The sequence below is a fragment of the Orcinus orca genome, chromosome 2 (assembly GCF_937001465.1).
Source record: "Orcinus orca chromosome 2, mOrcOrc1.1, whole genome shotgun sequence".
Lineage (NCBI taxonomy): Eukaryota > Metazoa > Chordata > Mammalia > Artiodactyla > Delphinidae > Orcinus > Orcinus orca.
Genome location: NC_064560.1, coordinates 169,330,448 through 169,356,654, shown reverse-complemented (window position 1 = coordinate 169,356,654; position 26,207 = coordinate 169,330,448). Strand labels below are relative to the sequence as shown.

Sequence of the window (26,207 nt, the reverse complement as noted above, 5' to 3'; positions counted from 1 at the left end):
GAAAAGGCTGTGCATTCCTGCTTCCTTCTCGGCAAGTTTCCCAAGCAATGGGGCTCCTCGGGCTGCTGGCCAAAGAGCCTGGGCAGAAATAAATCTCCCCAGCCAGGGCTCCTTCAGAGCTGCCCTTTGGGGAACGTGCCCCCAGTCTTCCCGAGAGCCCCTCAACCAGCGCAGCAGGTTCTTCCCGGGAGTTAGGTGTGTGTGGGAGCATGTTCCTCCCCCGGGATCCGTGCCATCAGGTTTGGGGATAGGACCAAGTTTTCCCAGCACAAGTGAGAAGGACACAGGCACCTCTCCTCTTCCAGGACAAGGGTCATGGACACAACTTCTCCTGGAAGCCAGCAACTCACCTGCCCCTACCCTGTCCCACACCTCCCTTTCCAGGAAGGAAAGGTAAAACTCAACTCTTGTCACTCCCTGGGGTTTGGGGGAAGACGTGCGTGACCGCCTGGGCATGGGGAGACACCTTCCCCTGAATGAGAAACTGAGGCCTCAGGGGCTGAGCAGAGAATGAGAGGAGCTGGACCTGGATTGGTTCCAAGAAACAGAATGCCTGTGGGCGTGCTAAGCGGGGTGGGGGCGGATATAAGCCCTCTTGTCCCAGAAGCAGCCAAGAGGTGAGGGAGGGGTGTGAGTGACACCCAGGAAGACAGCAGAGGCTGAGGAGCTCAGGAGAGGCCGGAACAGCCCTGCAGATAAGGCTCTGGGCTTTCTCTCCTTTGGGGCCAAAGCCAGAGAAAGCACAGCCAGTTGCATAATCCTTCTATTTGCTCAGATCTACGTTTTGTCCTGAAGCTCCCTGCCCTGGGAGGTGATTGAGGAAGGCACTCAGCAAGGACTGGGCAGGGCAGGGAGTCAGCAGGCGAGCAAGGGGCGTGCTGGGTCTTCAGCCTTTTTTCCACCGCTGCCGTCCAGGAGGATGGAGGCCCTCAATGAGTCTGCCCAGTTCAACTTCTCCCTGCCTCACAACTTCGGCAAGCGGCCCACCGACTGGGCGCTGAGCGTTATCCTGGTGATCATACTGTTAACCATCATGCTCTCGCTGGGCTGCACCATGGAGTTCAGCAAGATCAAGGTGCACTTCTGGAAGCCTAAGGGGCTGGCCATCGCCCTGGTGGCGCAGTACGGCATCATGCCCCTCACTGCCTTTGCACTGGGCAAGGTCTTCCAGCTGAACAACGTCGAGGCACTGGCCATCCTGATCTGTGGCTGCTCGCCGGGGGGGAACCTCTCCAACGTCTTCACTCTGGCCATGAAAGGGGACATGAACCTCAGGTAGGACGGGGGGGTGAAGAAGGAGCAATCTGGGGACAGCAGCTGCATGGGAGATCACAATCAAGGCGAAGAGGGGGGCTAAAGCCAGAAGCGTGAGTGAGTGGGGGCTGGGTGGGTGCTAGGGCAGGGGGTGGCAGGCATTGATTGTCAAGAGCTCACGCTGGGCTGGGGACAGGACCTGGGGTACATCTTGGTTTCAGCACCAAGCCAAAGGGGCCCAGCTGGTCCAGGGGCACCCTGGAGAGCCCCCTTACTCCCAGAGTTGTCTCGAATGGGGCACAAGGATTGTCTTGAAGGAGTACTGTACTGACTTAAAGCAAAGGGACCTCTGGAGAACTTTTACCTGTCTGCCAGGTGGGGCAAGTTGTCTGCTTTGAGGCCAGAGATATGAAAGGGAGTGCAGATTAGTTTCAAAGATCTCCAGGGAGATCAAGGTGGCTCGGAACCAAAGAGCACCTCCAATTCCTGCAGAGCAAGAAGGAACTTCCAAAGATTCCCCCCAGCTGTCTGGGCTGTCTTCTCTGAACTTCCCCCATCCGCCCATCAGACGCAGGAACACTTCGATGCAAAGACACAGCCAGGTAGATCCTAGAGTTTCCCAGGACCAGGTCGGGGTCCCAAGTCATGATGGGCCTCGCCTCGGCCAAAGTGGTAGGAGGGGAACAGCAGCAGCCCCACCCAGCGCATCACAGCAGAAATCAGTGAGGGCTCCCTCCTGCAGGGGCTGGTTGGACACCCGTCCTTCCAAACAGGTGGGACTCGGGTCTGGAATGCCTCCCAGGCTGAGGCCACGTCAGGCCTGCTCCCGCTGCAACAGCAGCCCCTGCTGGCTAAAGAAAACTCACCAGCATAAAAGCTCTTGCTGTTATCTAAGCCTCCGTCTCAAGCCGGTCTCTTCTGGTTCGATCCACTCTTCCATGCCAGGCAAGGCAGTAAATTCAGACAGTCCATCTGCTTGTGCCTGTCAGTATCCTGTCCCTGGCTGAACTTTACTAAGGAAACTAGCCAGATACGGAAGCCTCCTGGAGATGCCAAGCGATGCTGGGGTTGATTATTAGATGAAAAAATGATAGTGATCATTGGGGGTTCCCTGGACCTGCCATCTGAGAAGCTCTGGACTCTCTACCCATATGATTTGACCCTTACTGAGGTGGTCGATGGAGAGAGAGCTTGGCTTGTATAGTCTCCCATGGGAACATATCCATGTTCGACCACCTCACTGTGAGGAAATTCTTCCCTCTATCTAATCCAAGTCCTTACTGCTGCAAAACAAGCTCCTGGTCTTGATTTAGCCTGTGGACAAGGCCGGCTGCAGCCTCTGTGTCTTGGACAGAGAAACCTGGACTACACCTTAGTTCTGTTGTAGAAGGGTTGCAGGTCAGGAAAGGGGTACTCAGGGCTTCGTGGCTCTGTAGAAGCGGCAGCGCTGGATAGGACAGCGTAAAATATCATGGGGGAGCCTCTAAGTGTGAGTGACCAGATGTCCCAGGCTTTTGAGCCAGTGGGTGCCAACGAGGTCTCTTCTGAAACACCTGCGTTTCTGAGGCTCTAGGCCTCCACCGGCAGAGCCTCCAGGGACTCATGCTCTCCTGCTAGGCCAGGCCTCCTGGTCTGGGCACCTGGGAACTGTCACTTCCACCTAGACCCTCAAGAGACAATGCTCTGCCGGGACGGCCACCTTCTACCATAACGCCCCTACCCACAGACAAACCTCCCCCTCATGTTAAACCAGGCTTCTGACCCCACTGGAGGAGCGTGAATCTCATCCTCCACCATCACATGCCGCCAGGCCTCAAATCCCAAATTGAGTTCTTCATCTGGGACAACTTGTTACATGTATTATAATAATGATAATGGTGCTGATAATAAAAGACAGCCAGGCACTGGGCCAAGCACTTTACATGGGATCCTCTTACAGCTTCCCATGAGGAGGTGCTGTAAAGAGCCCCATTCTAGAGATGAGGAAACTGAGACTTCGAGAGGTTAATACATTTGTCCAAGGTCTGAAGGCTCCAAAGCCTGTGCTATCTTCAGGGTCGGGTGTGTACATAAATGAACTGAGTGGCTGGAGGGTGACCGCCAGCCTCGGAGACACGGGCCGCCCTACACGGGGCAGATGCCATGCATCTCTGCCATGGGTGTTGTGGGAACGGGGACTCAGTGCCTGCACAGCTCCCTGCTTTTCAGGAGAAGATGGAGTCCCCCTTTTTATGTGAAATCTCCAAATTTTTAATTATTGGTAACTCGCTCCAAGTTCTTAAAACACTGTGCAAGCCAAACAGGACATGACAGAGGCCCAGATGTTACACAGAAGCTATGGGTTTGAGATCTGTGTACAACCCCACGCGATTTCCCATCTAGAGCAGAAAGGAATGTTAGGACACCTATTCCACTTTACACGTGAGGAAGCGGAAGTCCAGAGACTTTCCAGAGGCTACCCGAGAATCTGTGGGCCAGTTGTGTCTGGAGCCATTCCTGGGCTCTCTCTTCCCAGTCATTCTGCGTCACAGCTGGAGTGAGGCTGGGGGAGCGGCCGTCCCAGGGCGTTGGGCACATTCAAGGAGGCTGGGCCGCAGGGTGGACCTCTCAAGGCAGCCAGGCCCAGCAGCTCCTTCCTCAAGGATGCTGCTAGACATCTCCAAAGAAAGCAGGCGACCCGCAAGAGAAAGAGAAAGTGCTCTCACCGGGGACAGAGGAGAGAGTGCCAGAGGGAACTGGGCCCCTTTGATAGCCGCCTCTGCCTCCAGCTCACCTGCTCCCCCTCTCCCCTCCAGCCAGCTCGCAGCTGAGACAAGAGCCAATGGCTGAGGGGATAACCCAAGGATTCCCACAGCTCTCCCCACCATGACAGAGGGAGACTAAGCAGGAAGAGACAGAAGCTACCCGGGTTCCCAGAAGTTTCCCACTTCACCACAGAGTCTCTAATGGGTCCCCTCACAACTCTCTCAGCTTCCGCCTCCAGTGCCTCTATTGACAGGAGTTCAAAAACTGTTCCTCAAGCAGGGTGTACCGATGCCCCAAAGCAGGCTGTATGCAGTGCTTGAGAACTTAAGCAGGAAGGGTAAAGAAAAAACCAAATGTGCTCCTTTCTCCCTGGTCCCTGGACCCCGAGAAGCATCCGGGTCCACAATGTTACTATGGAACAGATTCCAATCTCAGAGCTAGAGTCAGGAAGTTGCCTCCCATCCCTATCCTTCAGGGTAACAGGATCATGACAGTCACAGATACCAAAAAGTTAGGACCAGTGCCCAGCACTCACACATGCGGAGGAGGTTCGGGGGTCTGGGAGCATGGCTCCCACACACCTCAGTGCACGAGGCTCACCAAGTCTCAGAGCAAATTCCAAAGCTCCCGACATGCCAAGCCAAAGTAAGCATGACTCCTCTGTTCAAGGACATCAGAACAAGCACACAGGTTTTGTGTGGCTTTTCTCCTAAGAAGAAATCAATAGCTAGCACTGTAGCCCCCTGTGTGCCCTTCCCAATCTCATTCCCCTCTACCCACCCTGAAGGGAGCACCTCCCAGGATTTGCCTTTCAGCACTTCCACAGACCCTTTTACACTATTACTACATAGGTATATATCCATCAACAAGATACACTGTTGCATTTACACGGTTTTAAATTTCATATCAATGGTATCATACTGCCCATATCATTTGACAGCTTGCTTTTTTGAGATAATAGGTATATAAATAAAAGAGCTACTTCATGCATTTGAACTGCAGTATAGTTTGCTTGCATTTATCCATTCTCCTGTTGTCAGACATTTACATGGATTTCATGTTTTGTTGCATGAGCAAGTCCTATGCATGCTCCCCCTGTGCTCACATGTGAGAGAATACATAATGAACGCAGGAGTGCTGGGTCTTGAGGTTCACACATCTGCAACTAACAAGTCTCCAAAGTAGTTATTCCACTTCACACTTCCCAGGGCAGTGTATGAAGATCCCTGTTGTTCCGTGTCTTCATCTGTATTTGGAATTGTCAGACTTCTAAATTTTGTCATCTGGTGAGAGTGAAATGAGTCACGGTGGCTTTAAATTTAATTTCACGGGAGGTCTAGCAACTTTTCAAATACTGTTGGCCACTTGGGTGTCCTCTTCTGAAAATAATGCCCTTTGCCTATTTTTCTATGGGACTGTAGTGTTTTCTTCTCATTAATTTACAGTTATTTGTTGTTTTTACATGTTGCGACAGTCTACTCACAGTTTTGGGGTTATCCTTACATTTTGATAATGATGTCTTATAAAACAGAATGCTTTAACTTAGCCAACTATACGAATATCTTTCCTTGGCAGTTTGTTTCGGGGGTTTCTTTAAGAAATCCTTTACTGCCTTGAAGGTCATAAAGATATTCACCGATGTTTGAAAAGTTTTACAGTTTTGCTTTTCACATGGAGATCTTTGATCAACCTAGAATTTATTATTATGTATGCTGTGATCTAATTTTATCTTTTCCATATGAATAGAGAAAATTCCCAGGACCACTGAGTGAATTTTTCTCCATCAACTTTTAATGCCATCTCTCTCGTTGACCAAATTCACAAATAAGCATAAGTTTGTGTCTGGGATCTCCCTTCTGTTCTATTGTTCTATGTCTCTATCCTTGAGCCAATATCACACTTTCTTAATTACAGCCTTTTAATAAATCTTGATATCTGAAAGTTGCCCTACCTTGTTGTTCTTGAAAATTACATTAGCTATTCTTGGCCCTTTACTCTTTCACTCGAATTTTGGGATTAAGTCTCACATCTACAAAAACTATTTCTGGAATTTCGGTTAAATTTGCTTTAAATTTATGGATAAATTTAGAGGCTATCTTTATAATACTGAATCTTCCCATCCATGAAAATGAAAATGGTACAGATTTTCTTTTATTAATCATTATTTTATACCTATGAAGTTTTATAACTTCTTTCATAAAGATCTTGCATATCTCTTTTAGATTTATTTCTAAATATTTTATCATTTTTATGAATATTATAAATGGTATCTTTTAAAAAAATTCATTTGCTAATTATTTTTGTAGTATATCAGAACTTGATTTTTTTATTGCTAATGTAATCAAAATTTCATGGATTCTCTTATTTACTAGTTGTAATGGAAATTCACTTGGATTTCCTCTGTGGACAGTCCTATCATTGGCATATAATGCAAGTTTAGTTTCTTCCTTTCCCATCCATATGTTTTTTCTACTTCTTGTTTTGCTGTGCTAGCAAAGACCTATATAGTATAATTTACAATAGGTGATGTGATGGGAACAGGTATCCTTGCTTTATTCCTCTAATTTTTCACCATTAGGTTTACTATTTCCTGTAGATTTTTGACAGATAACCCTTTTCAGGCTAAGGAATTTCCATTCTGTTGCTAGTGTGCTAATTTTTATCATGCATGAACATTGAATTTTGTTGAATGGCACTTTTCTGCATCTATGATACCATTTTTTCTTTAATCTGATAATACAGTGATATATATCAGTAGATTGTCTAATGTTAAACCATTTTTATATTGCTGGGATAAACCCATTTTGTTCATTGCATTATTTTTTAAAGGCATGGCTAGATTCATTTGGTAACATTTTATTTATGACTTTTGCTTCTGTGTTCATAAATGAGACTGGACCCTAATTTTCCTTTCTCATAATGTGATTTTCTACCTTTGATTGTAAAATTTTATTATTCATATATAATAATTTGGGACATGTTTCCACTTTTTTTGCTCTCTATATAATACTGAGGCTATCTGTACTTTGAATGTTTAGTAGAACTCTACTGTAAAACCATATGTACATCGTGTGGGGGTTGGATGACAGGTTTCAAACTACTGATTAAATGTCTTTAGTGATTCTAAGTTGATTCAGGTTTTCAGCTTCATTTTGAGTTAGTTTTTGCAGATTATATTTCCCAGGAAATTGTCCATTCAATCTGAATAGAAAAATGAAAGTATAAGACTGTCCTTGATTTCTTCTATGACTCTCTAAAATCTTTATTGTATCTGAAATTATGTTTCCTTTTGCATTCATAATAACATCAATTTGTGCCCTCTTTCCTTTTTCTTGGTTAGTCTCGCCAGCGGTGTCTATTTTTATTAGACTTTGCAAAGAATTTGCTCTTGGTTTAATTGATTCTCGGTTAATTTATATAATTTTTAAAGTTTACTCTCTCGTCTTTAATATTTTCTTTGTCCTGCTTTCATTAGGTTTACTTTGTTTTTCTTTTCAATTCTTGAGTGAAATGCTTAGCTCATTAATTTTTAATCTTTCTTTTCCTATATAAACATTTCAGGCTATAAATTTTCCTCTAAGAATTAATTTAGCTGCTCCCTAGATTTTTAAAATTATTTTTTGAGATATAATTTATATACCATAAAACTCACCTTTTTAAAGTATATAAGTCAGTAGTTTATAGAATATTCACAAGGTTGTACAACTACCACCAGTATCTAATTCCAGAACATTTTAATCATCCCCAAATGAAACCCTATACCCATTAGCAGTCAGTCACTCCCATTCCTCTCTCACTCCAGCCCCTGGCAACCACTAATCTACTTTCTGTCTCTATAGATTTCAGGTAAATGGAATCATATAATATCTAGCCTTTTATGTTTCTGATTCTTTCACTTACCATAATGTTTTCCAGGTTCATCTTTGTGATAGTATATAGCAGTACTTCATTGCTTTTTATGGCTGAAGAATATTGAATTACATGAATACACCATATTTTGCTTATCCGTTGATATTTTGTTTTCCCTTTTTTAGCTATTATAAATAATGCTGCTATGAAGGCTTGTATACAAGTATTTGTGTAAACATATGCTGTCAATTCTCATGGGTATATACCTAGGAGTAGAATCACTGGGACATATGATAACTCTGTGTTCTTGATGGCTATACTCTGGACCCTTTGGACTAGGATGTAGTTGATATTCATATAAGCCATATTTGACCTCTATGGAAACAATGAAGAGGTGTAGATAGTGAATAGGGCTATAGGGAGGAGGGACACACACTTAGTGTGGTTTTCCTGCGGTCTTGTCAAGCCCTCGTCCCCAACCTTCCCACTAGAATGGAAGCCAGAGCATATATTGTAAGGTGAATGTCTACAAACCCAAGAAGGTTCCCTAGCAGCTTCTTCTCTCGGTTGGTCTTTCTGGAGGGCCTCTTCCTACACAGGGTCCTGGGATTAACATGTATGAGATTCCAAATGGAGATGGTAATAGGACATTTAGGACAGTTAGGATACAGATTAGAGCTGGGAGGGTATACTATTTTTCAGGATCTGAGACTCACACTCAATTTCTCTTAAATAATGTTAAGGATAAACCAGAAAGTAAAGAACATGAGAATATTGGTGTTGGAGACTAGAATATTATTCAAGATAAAAAACAGGTTTGACGACCAGATTATCTTGTCACTTACTCAACAATGGGTAACTATTGCTGCCTTCTCTACAGCTCCACCATTGTGGTCCTTCCATTATTCTGTTTTTACTGCTTTGCTGCTGTTGTTTACAGTCCTCCTAATCATGGCCTCTGTTTACTGCTTTTTCTTTGCATGTTTTTTGGGTTTTGCCTGAACATGCCTCCCATGCCTCTCCAAAACCAAGTGCTCCATCACTGTGCACACATTCAAACTCCCCAAGTGAGAAAGTGCTCTTGATGTACTTAATCCTTGTTATCTTAGTTAGACAGAATCACTATGTCCAGCCATCCCCTAGGCTCTAAGGCAGGCACTTAGCAACTTAGTAGGTCAGGTGTTATTCTACGTTCCAATGGGCTATAGCCAGAGTGATGGGCTCACACAGCTTTCTTCAAAATGGGCTGTGCTATGTCAAGTATAGAGAGCAAAAAGAGTTCTACTACAGAGGAGATCAGAATGGCTCCTTCCACAGTGAAGCACACAGGGACTGAAGCAGTTGGACAGACCTGGGTTCAAATCCTGCCTCAGCCATCCTATCTGTGTGATTCTGGGCAAGCCACAACTCTTCAAGTCCCCAGCTTCCTCATTAGCAAAAAGGAGATAGTATGCTTACCTCCTAAGCTACTGGGAAAAGGAAATAAAGCAATGTATGTAAGGTTCTTAGCACAATGCCTGGCACAAAGCAGGCACTCCACAAAGTAGTCTGTACAGGCATACCTTGGAGATACTGCAGGTTCAATTCCAGACCACTGCAATAAAGCAGAATATCACAATAAAGTGAGTCACATGGATTTTTTGGTTTCCCAGGGCATATAAAAGTTATGTTTAAACTATATTGTGGTCTACTGAGTGTGCAATAGCAGTGTGTCTAAAAAAACTTACATACCTTAATTTAAAAATACTTTATTGCTAGAAGATGCTAACCGTCATCTGAGCCTTCAGCAAGTTGTAGTTTTTGCTGGTAGAGGGTTTTGCCTCCATGCTGATGGCTGCTGACTGATCAGGGTCGTGGATGCTGAAGGCTGGGGTGGCCGTGGCCATTTCTGAAAATAAGACAACAAGACTGAACCTTCCTTTCATGAATGATTTTGCCATTTGATAGCATTTTACCCAGAATAGGACTTCTTTCAAAATTGAAGTCAATTCTTTCAAACCCTGCCACCACTTTATCAACTAAGTTTATGTAATATTCTAAATGCTTTTTTGTCATTTCCACAATCTTCACGGCATCTTCACCAGGAGTAGATTCCTTCTCAAGAAACCACTTTCTTTGCTCATCCGTAAGAAGCACTCCTCATCCATTCAAGTTTTATCAGGAGATGGCAGCAATTCAGTCCCATCTTCAAGCGCCACTTCTAGCTCTCTCGCTATTTTCGCCACATCTGCAGTTACTTCCTCCACTGAACTGCTCAAAGTCATCCCTGAGAATTGAAATCAACTTCTTTTAAACTCCTGTTAATGTTGATATTCTGACCTCTTTCCATGAATCACAAATGTTCTTAATGGCATCTAGAATAGTGAATCCTTTCCAGAAGGTTTTCAACAAACTTTGCACAGATCCATCAGAGGAATCACTATCTATGGCAGCTATAGCCTTACAAAATGTATTTCTTAAATGGAAAGACTTGAAGGCCAAAATTACTCCTTGATCCATGGGCTGCAGAATGGATTTTGTATTAGCAGGCATGAAACAACATGAATCTCTTTGTACATCTTGAGTGACCAGGTGCATTGTCAATAAGCAGTAACATTTTGAAAGGAATCTTTTTTCTGAGTGGTAGGTCTCAACAGTGAACTTGAAGTATTCAGTAAACCAAGTTGTAAACGATGTGCTGTCATCCAGGATTTGTTGCTCCATTTATAGAGCACAGAGTAGATTTAGCATAATTCTTAAGGGCTCTAGGATTTTTGGAATAAGCACTGGCTTCAACTTAAAGTCACCAGTTGCATTAGCCCCTAACAAGACAATCAGCCTGTCCTTTGAAGCTTTGAAGCCAGGCATTGACTTCTCCTCTCTTGCTATGAAAGTCCTAGATGGCATCTTCTTCCAGTAGAACACTGTCTCATCTACACTGAAAATCTGTTGTTTAGTGGAGCCCCCTTCATTGATGATCTTACCTAGATCTTCTGGATAACTTGCAGCTTCTACATCAGCACTTGCTGCTTCACCTTGCACTTTCATGTTGTGGAGATGATGTCTTTCCTTAAACCTCATGAACCAACCTCTGCTAGCTTCAAACTTTTATTCTGCAGGTTCCTCACCTCTCTCAGCCTTCCTAGAATTGAAGAGAGTTCGAGCCTTGCTCTGGATTAGTGTTTGGCTTAAGTGTATGTTGTGGCTGGTTTGATCTTCTCTCCAGACCACTCAAACTTTCTCCATACCAGCACTAAGGCTTTTTTGCTTTCTTATCATTCGAGTGTTCACTGGGGTAGCACTTTTAATTTCCTTCAAGAACTTTTCCTGTGCATTTACAACTTGGCTAAATGTTTGGGGAAAGAGGCCTAGCTTTCAGTCTATCTGGGCTTTCCACAGGCCTTCCTCACCAAGTGTAATCATTTCTAGCTTTTGATTTAAAAACATGAGAGACATGTGACTCTCCCTTTCACTTGAACACTTAGAGACCATTGTAGGGTTAGTAACTGGTCTAATTTCAATGTTGTTGTGTCTCAGGGAATAGGGAGGCCCCAGGAGAGAGAGAGAAGGGGGAACAGCCAGTTGGTGGAGCAGTCAGAACACATACAACATTTATATCCTTTAAGTTTACCGTCCTACATGGGCGTGATTCGCAGTGCCCCAAAACAATTACAATAGTAACATCAAAAATCACCATAATATAACGAAAAAGTTTGAAATATTGCGAGACTTACTAAAATGTGACAGAGACATGAAGTGAGCAAATGCTGTTGGAAAAATAGCACCGATAGACTTGCTTGATGCAGGGTTGCCACAAACCCTTACTTGGTGTAAAAAAAAAAAAAAAAACACAGCTGCAAAACGCAATTAAAATGAGGTTGTGCCTGTATTAACGGGCTCTCTCTCTCTCTGCACTCTTCCTATGTCTCCCACCCAGCATCGTGATGACCACCTGCTCTACCTTCTTTGCCCTGGGCATGATGCCCCTCCTCCTGTACATTTACTCCAGGGGCATCTATGATGGGACCCTGAAGGACAAGGTGCCCTATGGCAACATCATGATATCACTGATCCTGATTCTCATTCCTTGCACCATAGGCATCATCCTCAAATCCAAACGGCCACAATACGTACGTTATGTCACCAAGGTAAGAACCTGGGGGCCTGGGCAGGGAGCGAGAACACCACCATCATCGCAGTGAATGGCTTGAGGCAAGTCATTTGGGCTTTTTCTGTGTCAGTTTCCTTCCTTGTTTAAAAAAAACAAAAGAAGTCTGCTGCTATTGGTACAACCTACTTCATGGGATTGTAATATACATGAGAATATTTTTGAAGTTAGGAGAAAAACAGTAAAACACCACACACAACTATAAGGTATAATCATTATTTTAATAATAAAATTAAACTTTTATCATGTACCTAGTAGCTGCTAAGTTTTATGCTACACTCTCTGAGGAGCCACTGTCCTCGAAGTTTGTTTGCAGAAAGTCAATAATAGATGAGAAACAAGATCAACACAATGTACAATCAGGTATTGGCAGAATGTAAGGAGGTGAGGTTAGTGAGGGCCAGGTGGTCAAGAAAGGCTTCCCTAGAGGATGGAAGGAGGGGGCACGGTTTCAGCCAGACCATGAAGAAAGGGTTGGATTTGGGTAAGCCTAGGGAGATGCCTGAATAGAGGAGTTCCAAGGGAGACCATGGGCAAACATGGCTGACTGGATGAGAAGCCAGAGGGGAGGAGGCCAGGGGGAGAGGTGGTAGGCACACTTGTATCACTTTAGGAGTGGGATAGGAGAAAAGTGGAGTGAGATGGCCCCAGCAGGTGTAGGAGTGTGCTGTGAGGGCATCACGCCACTGCCCTGCCTTTGGAAAAATCAGACTTGTAGAGTGAGTGGTTCCTCTACCAACTCTTGTGACCTTGGAGCTCAGTTCCCATCAGTCTCTCCTCTGGCTCCCTGCTCAGCCCAGGATCCCAGGCTCCATCCCTGTCCTCAGGAAAAACTCGCCTCCTGAAGGCCTGCTGTGGTCCCCACCCCTGGATCTATGCCTTTGGGCCGGGCTACAGGGCATACTACTTGGAGGCCCAAGGCTTCCAGCAGCTTCGGGCCTGGAACAAAGAGGTTTGGTCAGGTTTCCAGGGTCTTTTGATTTTCACACTACCATTGTCAAGGGTAGTTTTTGCCCTTGTCCCGGTGTAGTCCTAATACCATGGCCACAGTCCCCCTCCCCACCTGTTGAAGATGTGAAGTCATTCCTCCTCCTGCCAAATGGCTCATCACCCCACTCTGCTCTGGATGGCATCTTCCGTTCTCTCCTTACTCCTCAGAAATGTCCTTTTATTGATCATGTCCTCTACCCCCATAGCCTCCTCCCCCTCGGTCTCATTTCTAGAACGTCTCCTTATTAGTTCTTCACAGCCAACGTTGATACTGGTTCACATCTCTCCTTTTTTTTTTTTTTTTTTTTTTTAACTAAGTAGAGTCACGGGACTCTACTTCCCGCTCCAGCCAACACCTCTCTTTCCTCCCCTTCCGAGCCGTGCTCCTGGGAGTCACCCGTTGTCCCCACCCACCTTCCACTCTCACCACACTGGCCCGCAGGACAGTTCTCCAGTGGCCAGGCCTCAACAGTCTCTACTCCTTGGCCTCCGATTCACTCAGCATCTTGATGACCGCCTGCTCCACTTTCTTCACCAAATCCAATGGACATGTCTCAACTCTTCTTTTAGCAGCTGTTGGTATGGCTGACCACTGCCTCCTTCTCAAAAATCTTCCTCAGCTTCAGTGGCAGGGCACCTGCTTTCCTACCACGTCTTTGGCACTGCTTTTCAGACTCCCTTGTGAGTTCCTCTGGTAAAAGTTACTTCTCTGCATTCAGCCCAAGCTTTCTGCTTTTCTTGCTTTTCTTCCCTAAGCCCAGGACCTCCCCACCACGAGATCTGGTCCATCTCAACAGCCATCTACAAGCTGATGACTGTCAGAACAGCTCTCAGCTCTCTCCTGACTCCTGAATCCATTTATTAACTGCCGAATCTTTCTACCTGAATATGCCTCAAGCATTTAAAATTCAGTATGTCTTAAATTTAAACCACCTCCTTAAGCCTGCTCTTCCCCTCCTCCCACTGTGTGATCATCTCAATGAATGGCATTCAACGTGCCCCACTGCCTGAGCCGGAAACCAGACAGTCATTCTCCACATCCTCTCCCTCCCCACTCACACGAATCAGGGATCGTCAATTCTGCCTTCTTTTGCTTGAACCCATGTCTCTCCATCCCTGTGTCTACTGTCTTCATTCAGGCACTCTCCTCTCTCACTAGACAACTCAGCCTTCTAACCTGGCTCCCTGACCCAGTTTTAACCTGAGTCTGGAAAGAAACTATCACGTCACTCCACTGCTTAAAGGCCTTCACTGGTTCTTTAAACTCCCCCAGGAGTCATGTGGCCCCTCAGCCCTTTCTTGATTTGGTCTCAGCCAACCTCTCTAGTGTCAGCTCTCTTCTCTGCACATGCCCCACTGGACTCACTCCTACTCACCCTTCAAGTCTCAACACAATTAGCACCTCCTCTAGGAAGTTTTCCTTAACCCACAAGCCTGGGCAGGATGCTTGTCCTACTTGCTCCCGTATCACGCAACACCACTGCAACAACATGTATCATACTGTATTATAAATACCCACTCCATTCTTATTCCCCACCCACCTGCAAGAAGCAACATCCTAAGGCTGTGCCTCAACACTGAATTCTCAACACGCACAGCTAATACCTGAGAATAAACAAAGGAAGAAAGGGCAAGTCCTGTCTCTCCCACACATTAGCCAAAAAAAACAAACAAAAAACCAGAAACATGTGTCTATCATTTCACTTACTCAAGATAGTTTGTGGGATACAGGAATAAAGAAAAAAAAATCACAGAACATAAAAATGTGAAGTTACTCCTGATATCACTTAAAGCAGCTCTGCCCCCCTCTACTTTATAGGTGAAACCAAAGACTAGAACCCCAAGTGCAACTGATATAAGAACATGTCTCCTTACCTCAGAATAAAGTGTTCTTCTGAGAAAGACAAATACAAATATGTGGTACATATATACGATGGAATACTCCTCAGCCATAAAAAAAGAATGAAATGACATCTGCACAACATGGATGGACCTAGAGATTATCCTACTGAAGTAAGTCAGAAAGAGAAAGACAAATACCATATGATATCACTTATATGTGATATCTAAAATATGACATAAATGAACTTATCTATGAAACAGACTCACAGATGTAAAGAAAAGACTTGTGGTTGCTGGGGGCAGGGGGTAGGGAAGGGATGGAGTGGAAGTTAGGGGTTAGCAGATGCAAGCTATTATATATAGAATGGATGGACAACAAGGTCCTACTGTATAGCACAGGGAACTATATTCAATATCCCGTGATATACCATAATGGAAAAGAATATGAAATATATACATGTATAACCGAGTCACTTTGCTGTATGGCAGAAATTAACACAACATTGTAAATCAACTACACTTCAATTAAAAAAAGTGTTCTTCTGAGGATGCAAAAAGAATCTCAATCTTAAAGTGAGAAAGCCCTTCAAGACGAAGTTCAGTCTCCTGCCTTATTCTCATTCTACTCCTGTTCCTCTTGTGTTACACATCCATGACTCAATTCCACAGCAAAAAATGGAGTCAAAATGACCCCAGAGGGGCTTCCCTGGTGGCGCAGTGCTTGAGAGTCCGCCTGCCGATGCAGGGGACACGGGTTCGTACCCCGGTCCGGGAGGATCCCACATGCCGCGGAGCGGCTGGGCCCATGAGCCATGGCCGCTGAGCCTGCGCGTCCGGAGCCTGTGCTCCGCAACAGGAGAGGCCACAGCGGTGAGAGGCCTGCGTACCGCAAAAAAAAAAAAAAAAAAAAAAAAAAGACCCCGGAGAACATTCAAAGGGCTGAGATATACTTGCGCTGGAAAGAGGCCAGTAACAAAGAATCACATAAAATGCAGGTGTATCTTGGGACACTTTGCTGCTGGCCAAACCTCCAAGGTTAGACAAGCAGAAGGGCAACAGCTCCGTTTATCGATTACTCCCAAACAGGAATCACTCCTGTGAGGATGCAGAGAAAAACAAGTGGTCAAGATGCAAACGCTGAAGTTTCCTCGTGTTACATTTCTTTGAGGACTGTGCTCATCCTTAATCTCCCCGTTTCATAATGTAGTGAGTTACAAGCTGGAAAATGAGCAAACAATTGTCCCGGCCTCTTTGCACACCTAACACTCCTAGAGACCTTCAAATCAAAATTATCCAACTTCTGGTAACTGGCTCTGGCAGAAGGTTAGGGTTATCTGCTCAAACTCTGCTCAACCAATTGCATTCCCTAGAAGGAGGTCACACTTAAACACTTAGACACAATAATAATACAATTTCAGGGATGCCCCATTTGGAAAGGCAATTCAAGTAATACTTTAACTTACCCATGCAAGGGTTTATTCAAGCCTACATGGTTAGAAAGTTGGTGAACCTGAGCATGACATATGGTCTAAGAGCCACTCTTACCGTAAGCCAACCATCACTCTTCAATAAGGATCCCGCCCTGACACTGACTCAACCACTCTACCTATGCTTTTCCCATACCTGCTGCTACGGATGAACTGACCTGACTCTCCTAAATCTCACAGCTTCTGCCAACTCGTGGCTTCTGCTGCTCCCAGGCCTTTGTGTCAAAATTTTAACACTTGCCTCTGCTCTTGCTTCCCTCTCTGTAACTCTTCAAACTCCCTAAACAAGAGGAAGGATCTCACTAGTTAGGTCATTCTTCAACCTGCCTAGGTCACCGATGCAAGAAGAGTTGGGCCAGGTTATCTCCTAGATCACTGGCAAGCTGAGTCGGCTACCCATGAATGGACACTCATCACAGCTTCAATCAGTGATGACAGGACAGTGCAGGTGGTAGAAAACATGGTGACCTATGAAGAAGCACCCACCTATGGCCTCTTTTCTCAACAGGTCATGGACATGAGATCGCCACAAATAGCAGGACTGAGAGTGACAAAAAACTTTGGGATGTCAAATTCCTCTCTTTTCCCTGAGTAGTAATAGCTACAATTTAGTCAGTGGTTCTAATATGCCAGGTCCTGTGCTGTCAACCTCACTCAAGAGAGGTTGCATGACTCACCAGTTTACACGTCTTGAGGATGGCTTTCACACCTGGGTCACACCATTGTCTGTGCTCACCACTCCACAGGCCCCAAGACTGGGAGAACGAAAGTGAGGGGATGAGAGTGATACTCACACAGAGAAAGAGGGCTTCTGGATTCATTCACAATCCCTGTAGCCCAGTACACCCTATGTTATCCATTACACTCTTTTGATAGGGGCAAAAACTGGACATTAGGTAGACGACAAACCCAAAAGGCAGAAATTAACTCAAAATGCAAGGGCAAACCAAGCAGTTCATCAGTCTTTCAATAAAACCTGAAGCATGTTGTTACTGGTGAGATTCCTTCCTTTCCTGGGACAGGACCACCATCAGTACAGGTGATGTTTCATATGATCATTATCAGTTGCAACATGGCTTAAAAACACAGAAATGCAGAACTGTACAGCTGAAATTAGAGCAATATAAATAAATGTTAAAATGTCGCTAGGACAACACTGTAATGTAATTAATGCCACTGAATTATACACTCAAAAATGGTTAAAATGGCAACTTTTGTGTTATATGTATTTTACCACAATTTTAAAAAATGGTAGTAGGAAATATAAAACCCCACATGTGCGAATGAGCTGGAAACGGAACCAAAACATATAACCATTACAAAACAACACGGTAAGTTCAAGAAAAGTTTGCTATATATCCTTTTACTCAGAAGATGAGAGGGACAGAGGCTTAGGTGTATGTGTATATTTCATCAGTTTAGTGTGTCATCCTCTAAAATGCACAGACAGGTAAGCACACTTTGAAAGCTTGCATCCTTGTTACATGCTGAAAAATCTTAACATTCTAATTTCATAAATCTGCCTATTGAAAATTTTAAATGGTAAGATGTTAACTATAAAATAATGTATTTTATAACATATAAAAACATACCATTGTTCCTGATGACGGTTGCTTTCACAGCACTTACCTGAAGCAGGGTGGACCTGCACTTTTTTTTTTTTAAATTGGAGTATAATTGCTTTGCAATGTTGTGTTAGTTTCTGCTGTACGACGAAGTGAATCAGCTATATGTATACCTATATGCCCTCCCTCTTGGACCTCCCTCCCACCCCTGCCATCCCACCCATCTAGGTCATCACAGAGCACCGAGCTGAGCTTCCTGTGCTTTATAGCATGTTCCTGCTAGCTAGCTATCTTACGCATGGTAGTGTATATATGTCAATCGTAATCTCCCAATTCGTCCCACCCTCCCCTTCCCCCCAAGTCCACATGTCCGTTCTCTAGTCTACGTCTCTATTCCTGCCCTGCAAATAGGTTCATCTGTACCATTTTTCTAGATTCCACATATGTGCGTTACTATACGGTATTTTCCTCTTTCCGGCTTACTTTACTCTGTATGACAGACTCTAGGTCCATCTACGTCGCTACAGATGACCCAATTTCGCTCCTTTTTATGGCTGAGTAATATTCCATTGTATATATGTGCCGCATGTTCTTTATCCATTCATCTGTCGTTGGACATTTAGGTTGTTTCCATGTCCTGGCTATTGTAAATAGTGCTGCAATGAACATTGGGGTACATGTGTCCTTTTGAGTTATGGTTTTCTCAGGGTATATGCCCAGTAGTGAGATTGCTGGGTTGTATGGTAGTTCTATTTTTCATTTTTTAAGGAACCTCCATACCGTTCTCCACAGCAGCTGTATCAATTCACATTCCCACCAACAGGGACCCGAACTGCTTCTAATGATGCCATTATTGCCTGAGCCATTTTGAAACTCCTTTTGGGAACTTCCTTATCATCCAATCTGCAGGTCACTCAAGAAAGTAGGCTCATCCCTTTACAGTTATACATCATTTAGGATCTAAAACCACATTACCTTACTTCATTACCTGCTTTAACCATCTTTGGTTCAAATGACTTTGGCAATTTCCAGAAGTTAAATTCATCGTAAAATGGATGGATGAAGTCCCTACCCATAATGGAGGTATTCAAGACCAGTATGACAGGTTCTAAGAATAACTTCTACTGAGCTCCAAAATGACCACAGCAATGGCAGTATTGTAGGGATATGTGGACGGGCTTCAGAGACTTTGAAAGAGAACTTTCATTTACAATATTCACTTTGCCAGAGGACTGAATAGTCTCATCCTTCAGAGCCATAGCACTTCGCTGAAAACCTGCCATCCAGAGATCTCGATCAGAAGCTGTGCTTGGCTCAGTCTTCCTAACGTGTTAATCAGATCTATGACCTCCAGGAAGCTTCCTAGCTATGGATGAGAAATCCAAAAGGATGAAAGATAAAGGTCTTTCACATTCCCTCCCACTTCGAATACATTTATTAAAGTGTTTTCCACCTCCAATACCCACCAGTGTTTCCCCAGCCCTCTCTGCTCTTCCACATGCCCAGTATCCTTCTAATTGCATTTCCTCCTTGTCCTTATTCACAGGGAGGGATGATCCTCCTGCTTTTGTGCAGTGTGGCTGTCGTAGTGCTCTCTGTCCTCAACGTGGGCAAGAGCATTTTGTTTGTCATGACACCACACTTGCTGGCCACCTCCTCCCTGATGCCTTTCATCGGCTTCCTGCTAGGCTACGTTCTCTCTGCTCTGTTCCGCCTCAACGGACGGTAGGTATTTAGGTCCCACTGTCCCACGGGTCTCATGCTCATTCTTGTCTCTCAGAAAAAGGTAAGATCCATGATCTCGGGAAGGCATTTTTCAAGCAATATATTCAAATGTCTCAACTGAACAATGAACTCTGGACTGAGAAATACTGGGGAGGGAAGGTACTGAATGAATAACACAGATCCAGAAACAAAACACAAAGACCAAAGGCATCGAATCATCCAAAGGGCAGCAGTTCATGGCAAAGTGCTCCCTCCAGAGCCTAGATTCCACCTCCCGCCCAACTCCCTGGTGGAAAATGGCAGTGGAGTAGCTCCATGTCATGACAAGCGCTGACAATCCCTTTCCCACTTCTCCTCCCTGTCTAGGTTTTAGTCTTGACACAACACCTTGGGTGGCAACTCTACTAAGTGCCACTCAGAGCTGAAGTAGTTGCGGACCTCTGCTAGAGCCTAATCCAATTCACAAACACACCTGCTACTTTAGGGGAACAGTCAGCTTGAGCGCCGGGTGTGGACACATCAGGCACCCTGTCTATACAGAGTGGTACCCCATTTCAAGATTCCCTATTTTCAGCCACATGGCAGACAGATGTTTACGCAGGGGTCTAAACAGTTGCACTCCAGCCTCGTACCACAACGTCCCGAAGAGCTGTTTTTAAAATACAATTTTAAAATAATTATCCATTTCAAAAACCAGGCTAATTTAATAAAGAACAAATTACTGTAGGATGCAACACATGGTGATATAGCAGTCAAAAGGCTGCCAATGACCACTCATGAATTTTCACGAAGACAGAATGATACAGGTCATGATAAATGGCCACAGCATCAAGTGCCCACAGTAGTCTCCTTCATAGTAAATGTGCTGAGACAGCGCTGGCGATTTTTTTTAGCAAAGAACTATTTTAATATACTAATTGCACTTCAGTGAATAAAATGTTGTATTAAATGTTAACAAACATTCCATTCTTTAATCCATAAAATGGAAAGCAAAACCGATGATGTGTTCCAAAGACAGATAATGGAACCAAGCTTTTATTTAATCATTGTGTTTTGGAGTTAAAGATGTCCAAGCCAGAAACTGGACCACAGGGCAAGGTTCCCATTTAGACAATCTTCTACTTTACATTTAAATTCTAACTGTCCTATATGTAAGCCCAACATCTGCCAATGAATGATTCTGGCTCCCATCTTCCTTTTATCCCTCCAGCCAGACATTTCTCCAAAATTCACTTTGATAATCCCGCAAGTGACAAATTGTAGATTTCCAAGCTACTCAAAAATTCCCTCATAAAAACTCCCCAACAGGAACCTAACAGTCACCATCTCCCACAAGGCTGGATTGGTGATTTAAGAGATGGGCCAACTTGACTTTTCTCAAAACCGTGCACTCCACACGTGGCTCATTTTCATCTGTGTTGGACTGTCAGTTTCTCTTAGAGTATTTGGGAGAAAGGAGATGAGCAAGTGAAGTTGCACCCTCACGTGCCTTCTCTGAGGGCATATGGGGTTGTTTTTTTAACCTACACAGGTGCAGACGCACTGTCAGCATGGAGACTGGATGCCAAAATATTCAACTCTGCTCCACCATCCTCAACGTGACCTTCCCCCCTGAAGTCACTGGACCACTTTTCTTCTTTCCTCTCCTCTATATGATTTTCCAGCTTGGAGAAGGGCTTCTCCTCATTGCCATCTTTCGGTGCTATGAGAAAATCAAGCCTTCCAAGCGTAAGTACTGAATTGTTCCCCTTTGAGCTCTGCTCCCATTTTGGACATGATTCTGCCAGCAACCATCTCTAGCAAGGACCTTTTGGATAGGGCTGTAACCCATAAAGTCATTAGGAACCAGGCAGCACCAATAAGCAGGAAGGGATTTCAAAGAGCCATGACTAACTATAATAACGGCACTTCATTTTTGCTGGGAGAATCAGATGTGGAGTTTGCCTCATAGAACAGAGGCAATTTTGGCTACTTTAACTGGGGAGACCATGCAGGACTCAGGAGACCATGTAGGACTCAGGGTATAGAAATAGGACAGAACTGTCTTGGACATTACATAGTTGTGAGATGTTGCGTGAAAAGTCCTATTCACAAGAAGTCACTAAGTTTCCATGTTAAGAGTAGGTTCTCAAGCCATGGAGCCAGGTCAGAGCCCCAGCACCACTGGCACTCCTATATGAGAAAACATGAAAGCAATGCGGCCCAATAATCCAGAATCGAAAAGTGAGGATTCCAACTCTGGCTACACAGTAAACAAAACTTAGGTATAAGCTTATTAAATTAATAACAACTATCAAAAGTCTAGATTTAATATAATTTAAAGCCCACCGAGTCCCTTAGTGGGCTTTAAACCCCCCCGTTTTTTTTTTCAAATCAGAAAACTCAAATCTCAGTTGGTAACATATTTCAGTATTTTATAACTCTAAACATTAGTATATTCATCTCAACCACTCAAATCCTTCAACTGACTCATTTCCCACAAACTTGAGGATGCCTTCGAGACCTCTACACCCTGGAGACTGATTTACACCTTATGAGAAAGATACAACTTACCCTGGTAGAATTTATCATCTTATAGTAGCAAATGAAGACTTACAATTAACTTAAAAGATGTAGTATTGGTTATCAAGTAGCCAAAAAGAAACCAATAAATAAGTAACCATACTTCAGAACCATTTTTACTAAGCTTTGGTTCAATACTACAGTGGAGTTATGGAAAAGAATCTAATCTGATACTTCTCTTGAGAGCAACTCAAGATATTTGTTACCCATTGAACACTCCACCTTCTTTAACAAAAGCAGCAGATTCCCAGATTTGCAGTTTTAGTCCCAGAAAGGCCTGAAATGTGCTCAAGAGGCCATATTCTGAGTCTATGGCTCTCAAAACCAATGCACCTAGCAAGACCCCTGTGGCAAAACTAAGTGCAAATAACTCACCTCTTTGGAGCTCTTGTACTGTCTGGGCCCAAGCAGCAACGCTCAAGTTAAAGAATCTGTCACAAGTTTCTGTGCTTTTGACCCTTGTACCCTTCTAGAGAGATAGGAGAACAGGAAAGGGGGACCATAATCATAGCTCCTCGCCACCGCCATGCAGGCAGAAAAAGGGGTAGACCCAACACCACAATGATAGGGGTATGGAAATACCCCTTGGTAGACTTCCCACTTAATGCATTTTCCTCCCTGCCCCCACTGGCTCCCAGAAGGCAATAGTCAACCTTTGCGTACATAAACTCAACTCCCCATCTGTACTGTGTATACTAAGAAGTCAGAGATGGAGTGATGAAGAGTCAGTGCTCTTTATTAGACCTTTTGTTACTAGTATTACCATCAGGGATGTTGAGGGGAAAGCAAATCTTTCCTCAGTTTGTCACGGGAGAAGAGGTGGTAAAGAGATGGGGGAAAAAACAAAAACACAGGACACCCTAGGAGTAAGTTGGTATTCTTTTATCTCCCAGATAGAACAAGTTTTTTAACTATTCTTTTGTTCTTCCTAACCTATGACCCTCTTCAACTTTACAGATAAAACAAAAATGATCCACAAAGCTGACACAACTGAAGAAACCATTCCAACAGCTCTGGGAAATGGCACCCACAGAGGGGAGGCGTGCCCCCCTTGCACAGCCTAGCCTTCCCCAGTGACCTGGATTCTGGTCAGAAGGCAATTCAGAAAGCCAACGTGGCAAACTATACAGAGAGCAGAAAGATGAACCACCACCAGTGGGGTCTCTTTCTCTAGCATTTCCACCATAAACTATCAGAATCATCAAGCCTTGCGTGGAGGACAAAGTGGGAGTCTACCCCAAAAAGCCTCACCTATTCCCAGCTTACAACTTGATACTTGTTTAAAAAATAAAAGACTTATTCAATGACAGCCCTACAAAGGCAGGAACCAAAACTGCCTTTTGCCCTTGCATCTCTAAAACAGTGCCTGATAGGCATAAAAAAGCAATTTCTGAACTAGTCAATAAATGGGTTCTTACCCTAAAATCAAATACCCAAATTCTGTTCCAAGTTTTGTGACCCAAAAGGGAAATACAAGCTCAGAGTACTGTAGGATTAACAGACTTCAGAAGTCCTTTCTAACCTTAAATATTCAGATCCCATTCCTTCCCTTTTGACATCACTGGAATTAAAGCTCCTGAGAACATGACACGAAGTACGCAAAAGCAGACATAATAAAACGCAAAAACACTTGGATAAGACAAACTCCAAACCTCAGCTATAATCAAATGAAAGAACGTTTTGAAGAACACAATTCCAGAAGAGAAGGAAAACTTTAAAAAAGAAAAGCCAAAAAAGTACAAATACCAACAGAATAGTTTCACTAATCATCTGTCCCATCCCTTCATTAGGTATCAGTAGTTTTCACATTATGCTCCCTCCAAATTCAGAGTACTGTACGCTATTGCCGAAATTAGCGGTTGCTAAGTCAAAGTAAAGTAACTAAAATCCTTAAGTTTCAAATTTTCCCCAATGAAATTCAGACATTTTCCATCTGGCTCATAGGCACAAAAAAACAGGTGAAAGGGCTTCCCTGGTGGTGCAGTGGTTAAGAATCCACCTGCCAATGCAGGGTACACGGGTTCAAGCCCTGGTCCAGGAAGACCGACAAGCCGTGGAGCAACTAAACCCGTGCGCCACAACTACTGAGCCTGCGCTCTACAGCCCACAAGCCACAACTGCCGAAGCCCGTGTGCCTAGAGCCCATGCTCTGCAACGAGAAGCCACCGCAATGAGAAGCATGTGCACCGCAATGAAGAGTAGCCCCTGCTCGCCGCAACTAAAGAAAGCCCGCACACAGCAACGAAGACCCAATACAGCCATAAATAAATAAATAAAATAAATCTAGGGAAAAAAAAAGGTGAAAGATTAACAAACTAATAAGAACACTTGCAAACAGCTGACCATGCCTAGAGTTTCTTGTAATTTTCATACCACTTAATGTGATTAGGTTCGATTGAAACCAAGACAAGTAAATTTTAGGTCTGGCAAATGTCCAGAACTACCAGTACTCCCAGCACCAGAACACCAATAATTTGGGTCACTAACGTCTTAAAAATGCAAATTTGTTTTAAAAAAAAATTGTGAGAAGATCTACCACTTATCAGCCTTACATATTTTACCCACATTTACGTATCTGTTCAAACTGTTTTCTCTCATATCTAGCTGACATCATCTACTAGTAGACTGGGTGAGGCAAAACAAATGTTAAGTTCAGCTTTTTGAGGAAGGAATGGCTGGAACTTGAGATATATTACACTCAAACTTTCCTTAGAGGACTAAGTTGACCCCTGAACAGCCAACCTCCATGTTGCTGAAAATTCGAGTATACTTTAGTCAGCCCTCTGTATCTAAGATTCCACGTCAACTGATTTAACCAAACATGGATCATGTAACACAGCAACTCGTATTTGTTGAAAAAAGTCTATATATAAGTGGACCCATGAAGATCAAACCTGTGCTGTTCAAGGGCCAACTGTATATAAAAAACGAGCTACAAGGAGGGGGCACGGGTTCGATCCCTGATCCAGGAACTAAGATTCCACACTCCACGCAGCACAGCCCAACACAAAACGAGTTACATTACGCCCTGCAAAACCTGGTCCTAAAACTTTGCTTAGGATTATATACCCACACTCATTACTTCTCATGTCCTGTATCTGGGAATTCAGGCCAACTTATCAGTTCAAAATAACTTAGTCATCTCTGCCATTTGTTCAAAGAAAGGGCTTTATCTTATTTATTAAAGTGGTAAGCCACTGATGTTACCTATTTAATGACAGAGAGGTGAAAAGTCACTGGTAAAACGTCGAACTACACCATGTCACCCTGAGCTACCATATCTAAAAGCCCAAGGGGGAAAATAATTGTGCCTTTCCATTTCAGACACACTGTAAAGAAAAAAAACCTAGGTTCCCATTTAGTAAGCAGAGTACCCCACATCTAAGTGAATAAACAAGTATACCACACAAACTCTCCCCAGAAGAGTTTGCGTTAAAAACATCAGCTTCACAATTGTATGGCCTGAGTCCTGCAGTCTTGAACACGGGGCAGCTTTCATGCCAAGAACTTTTAACCCTAGCCTCCACATATGGAGATTCCCACTACCCAATCCCCGCCTTTGGGGAAGCCCAATCTTCCCAGGGTTTCTAATTCTGCATTCCTCAAAATCCCTGAAAGGTTAGGTCAGATGAGTGTGGAGTGGTTTGGGGGTTCTGGAACTAGACTTCCTGGGTTCTAATACCAGGAATTATATATATACTACATAAAATAATTAAGGATTCAGTGACTATACAGACAAGGGACTTAATAGTGGCTACTGTTATTCACTGTTATGCTTACAAGTATTTATCTAGACTAGCACTCAAATGAGTCTATGAAATTCCTAGAAGAAACAATAAAACTAATTTCCTATAGGTATAGGGCTCTAACACTTAACAGAGATGGATGTAGAACCTTAGGCAGTTTTCACTACCCAACTGTTTTCCCTACAGACTGTTACATCCATGTCTCAGGACAAGAAAAATCATGTGAAAGCCCCTTAAAGCATTCATGTGCAGTGATTTTAAAAGTTTTATGTGATGATCTCCGACCATCAAAATT

The 26,207-nt window shown here is 43.9% G+C and overlaps 1 protein-coding gene across 1 annotated transcript; it reads left to right on the top strand.

Annotated features, from left to right (window-relative positions):
* On the top strand, nt 1-23,259 carry SLC10A1 (solute carrier family 10 member 1). Its single transcript, XM_004262171.3, has 6 exons — nt 1-393; nt 916-1,275; nt 11,765-11,975; nt 19,426-19,604; nt 21,136-21,332; nt 23,124-23,259. Exons 2-6 carry the CDS (start codon nt 920-922, stop codon nt 23,228-23,230), a joined length of 1,050 nt encoding a protein of 349 aa, XP_004262219.1. The 5' UTR covers nt 1-393; nt 916-919; the 3' UTR covers nt 23,231-23,259.
* The last annotated feature ends 2,948 nt before the right edge of the window (nt 23,260-26,207 follow it).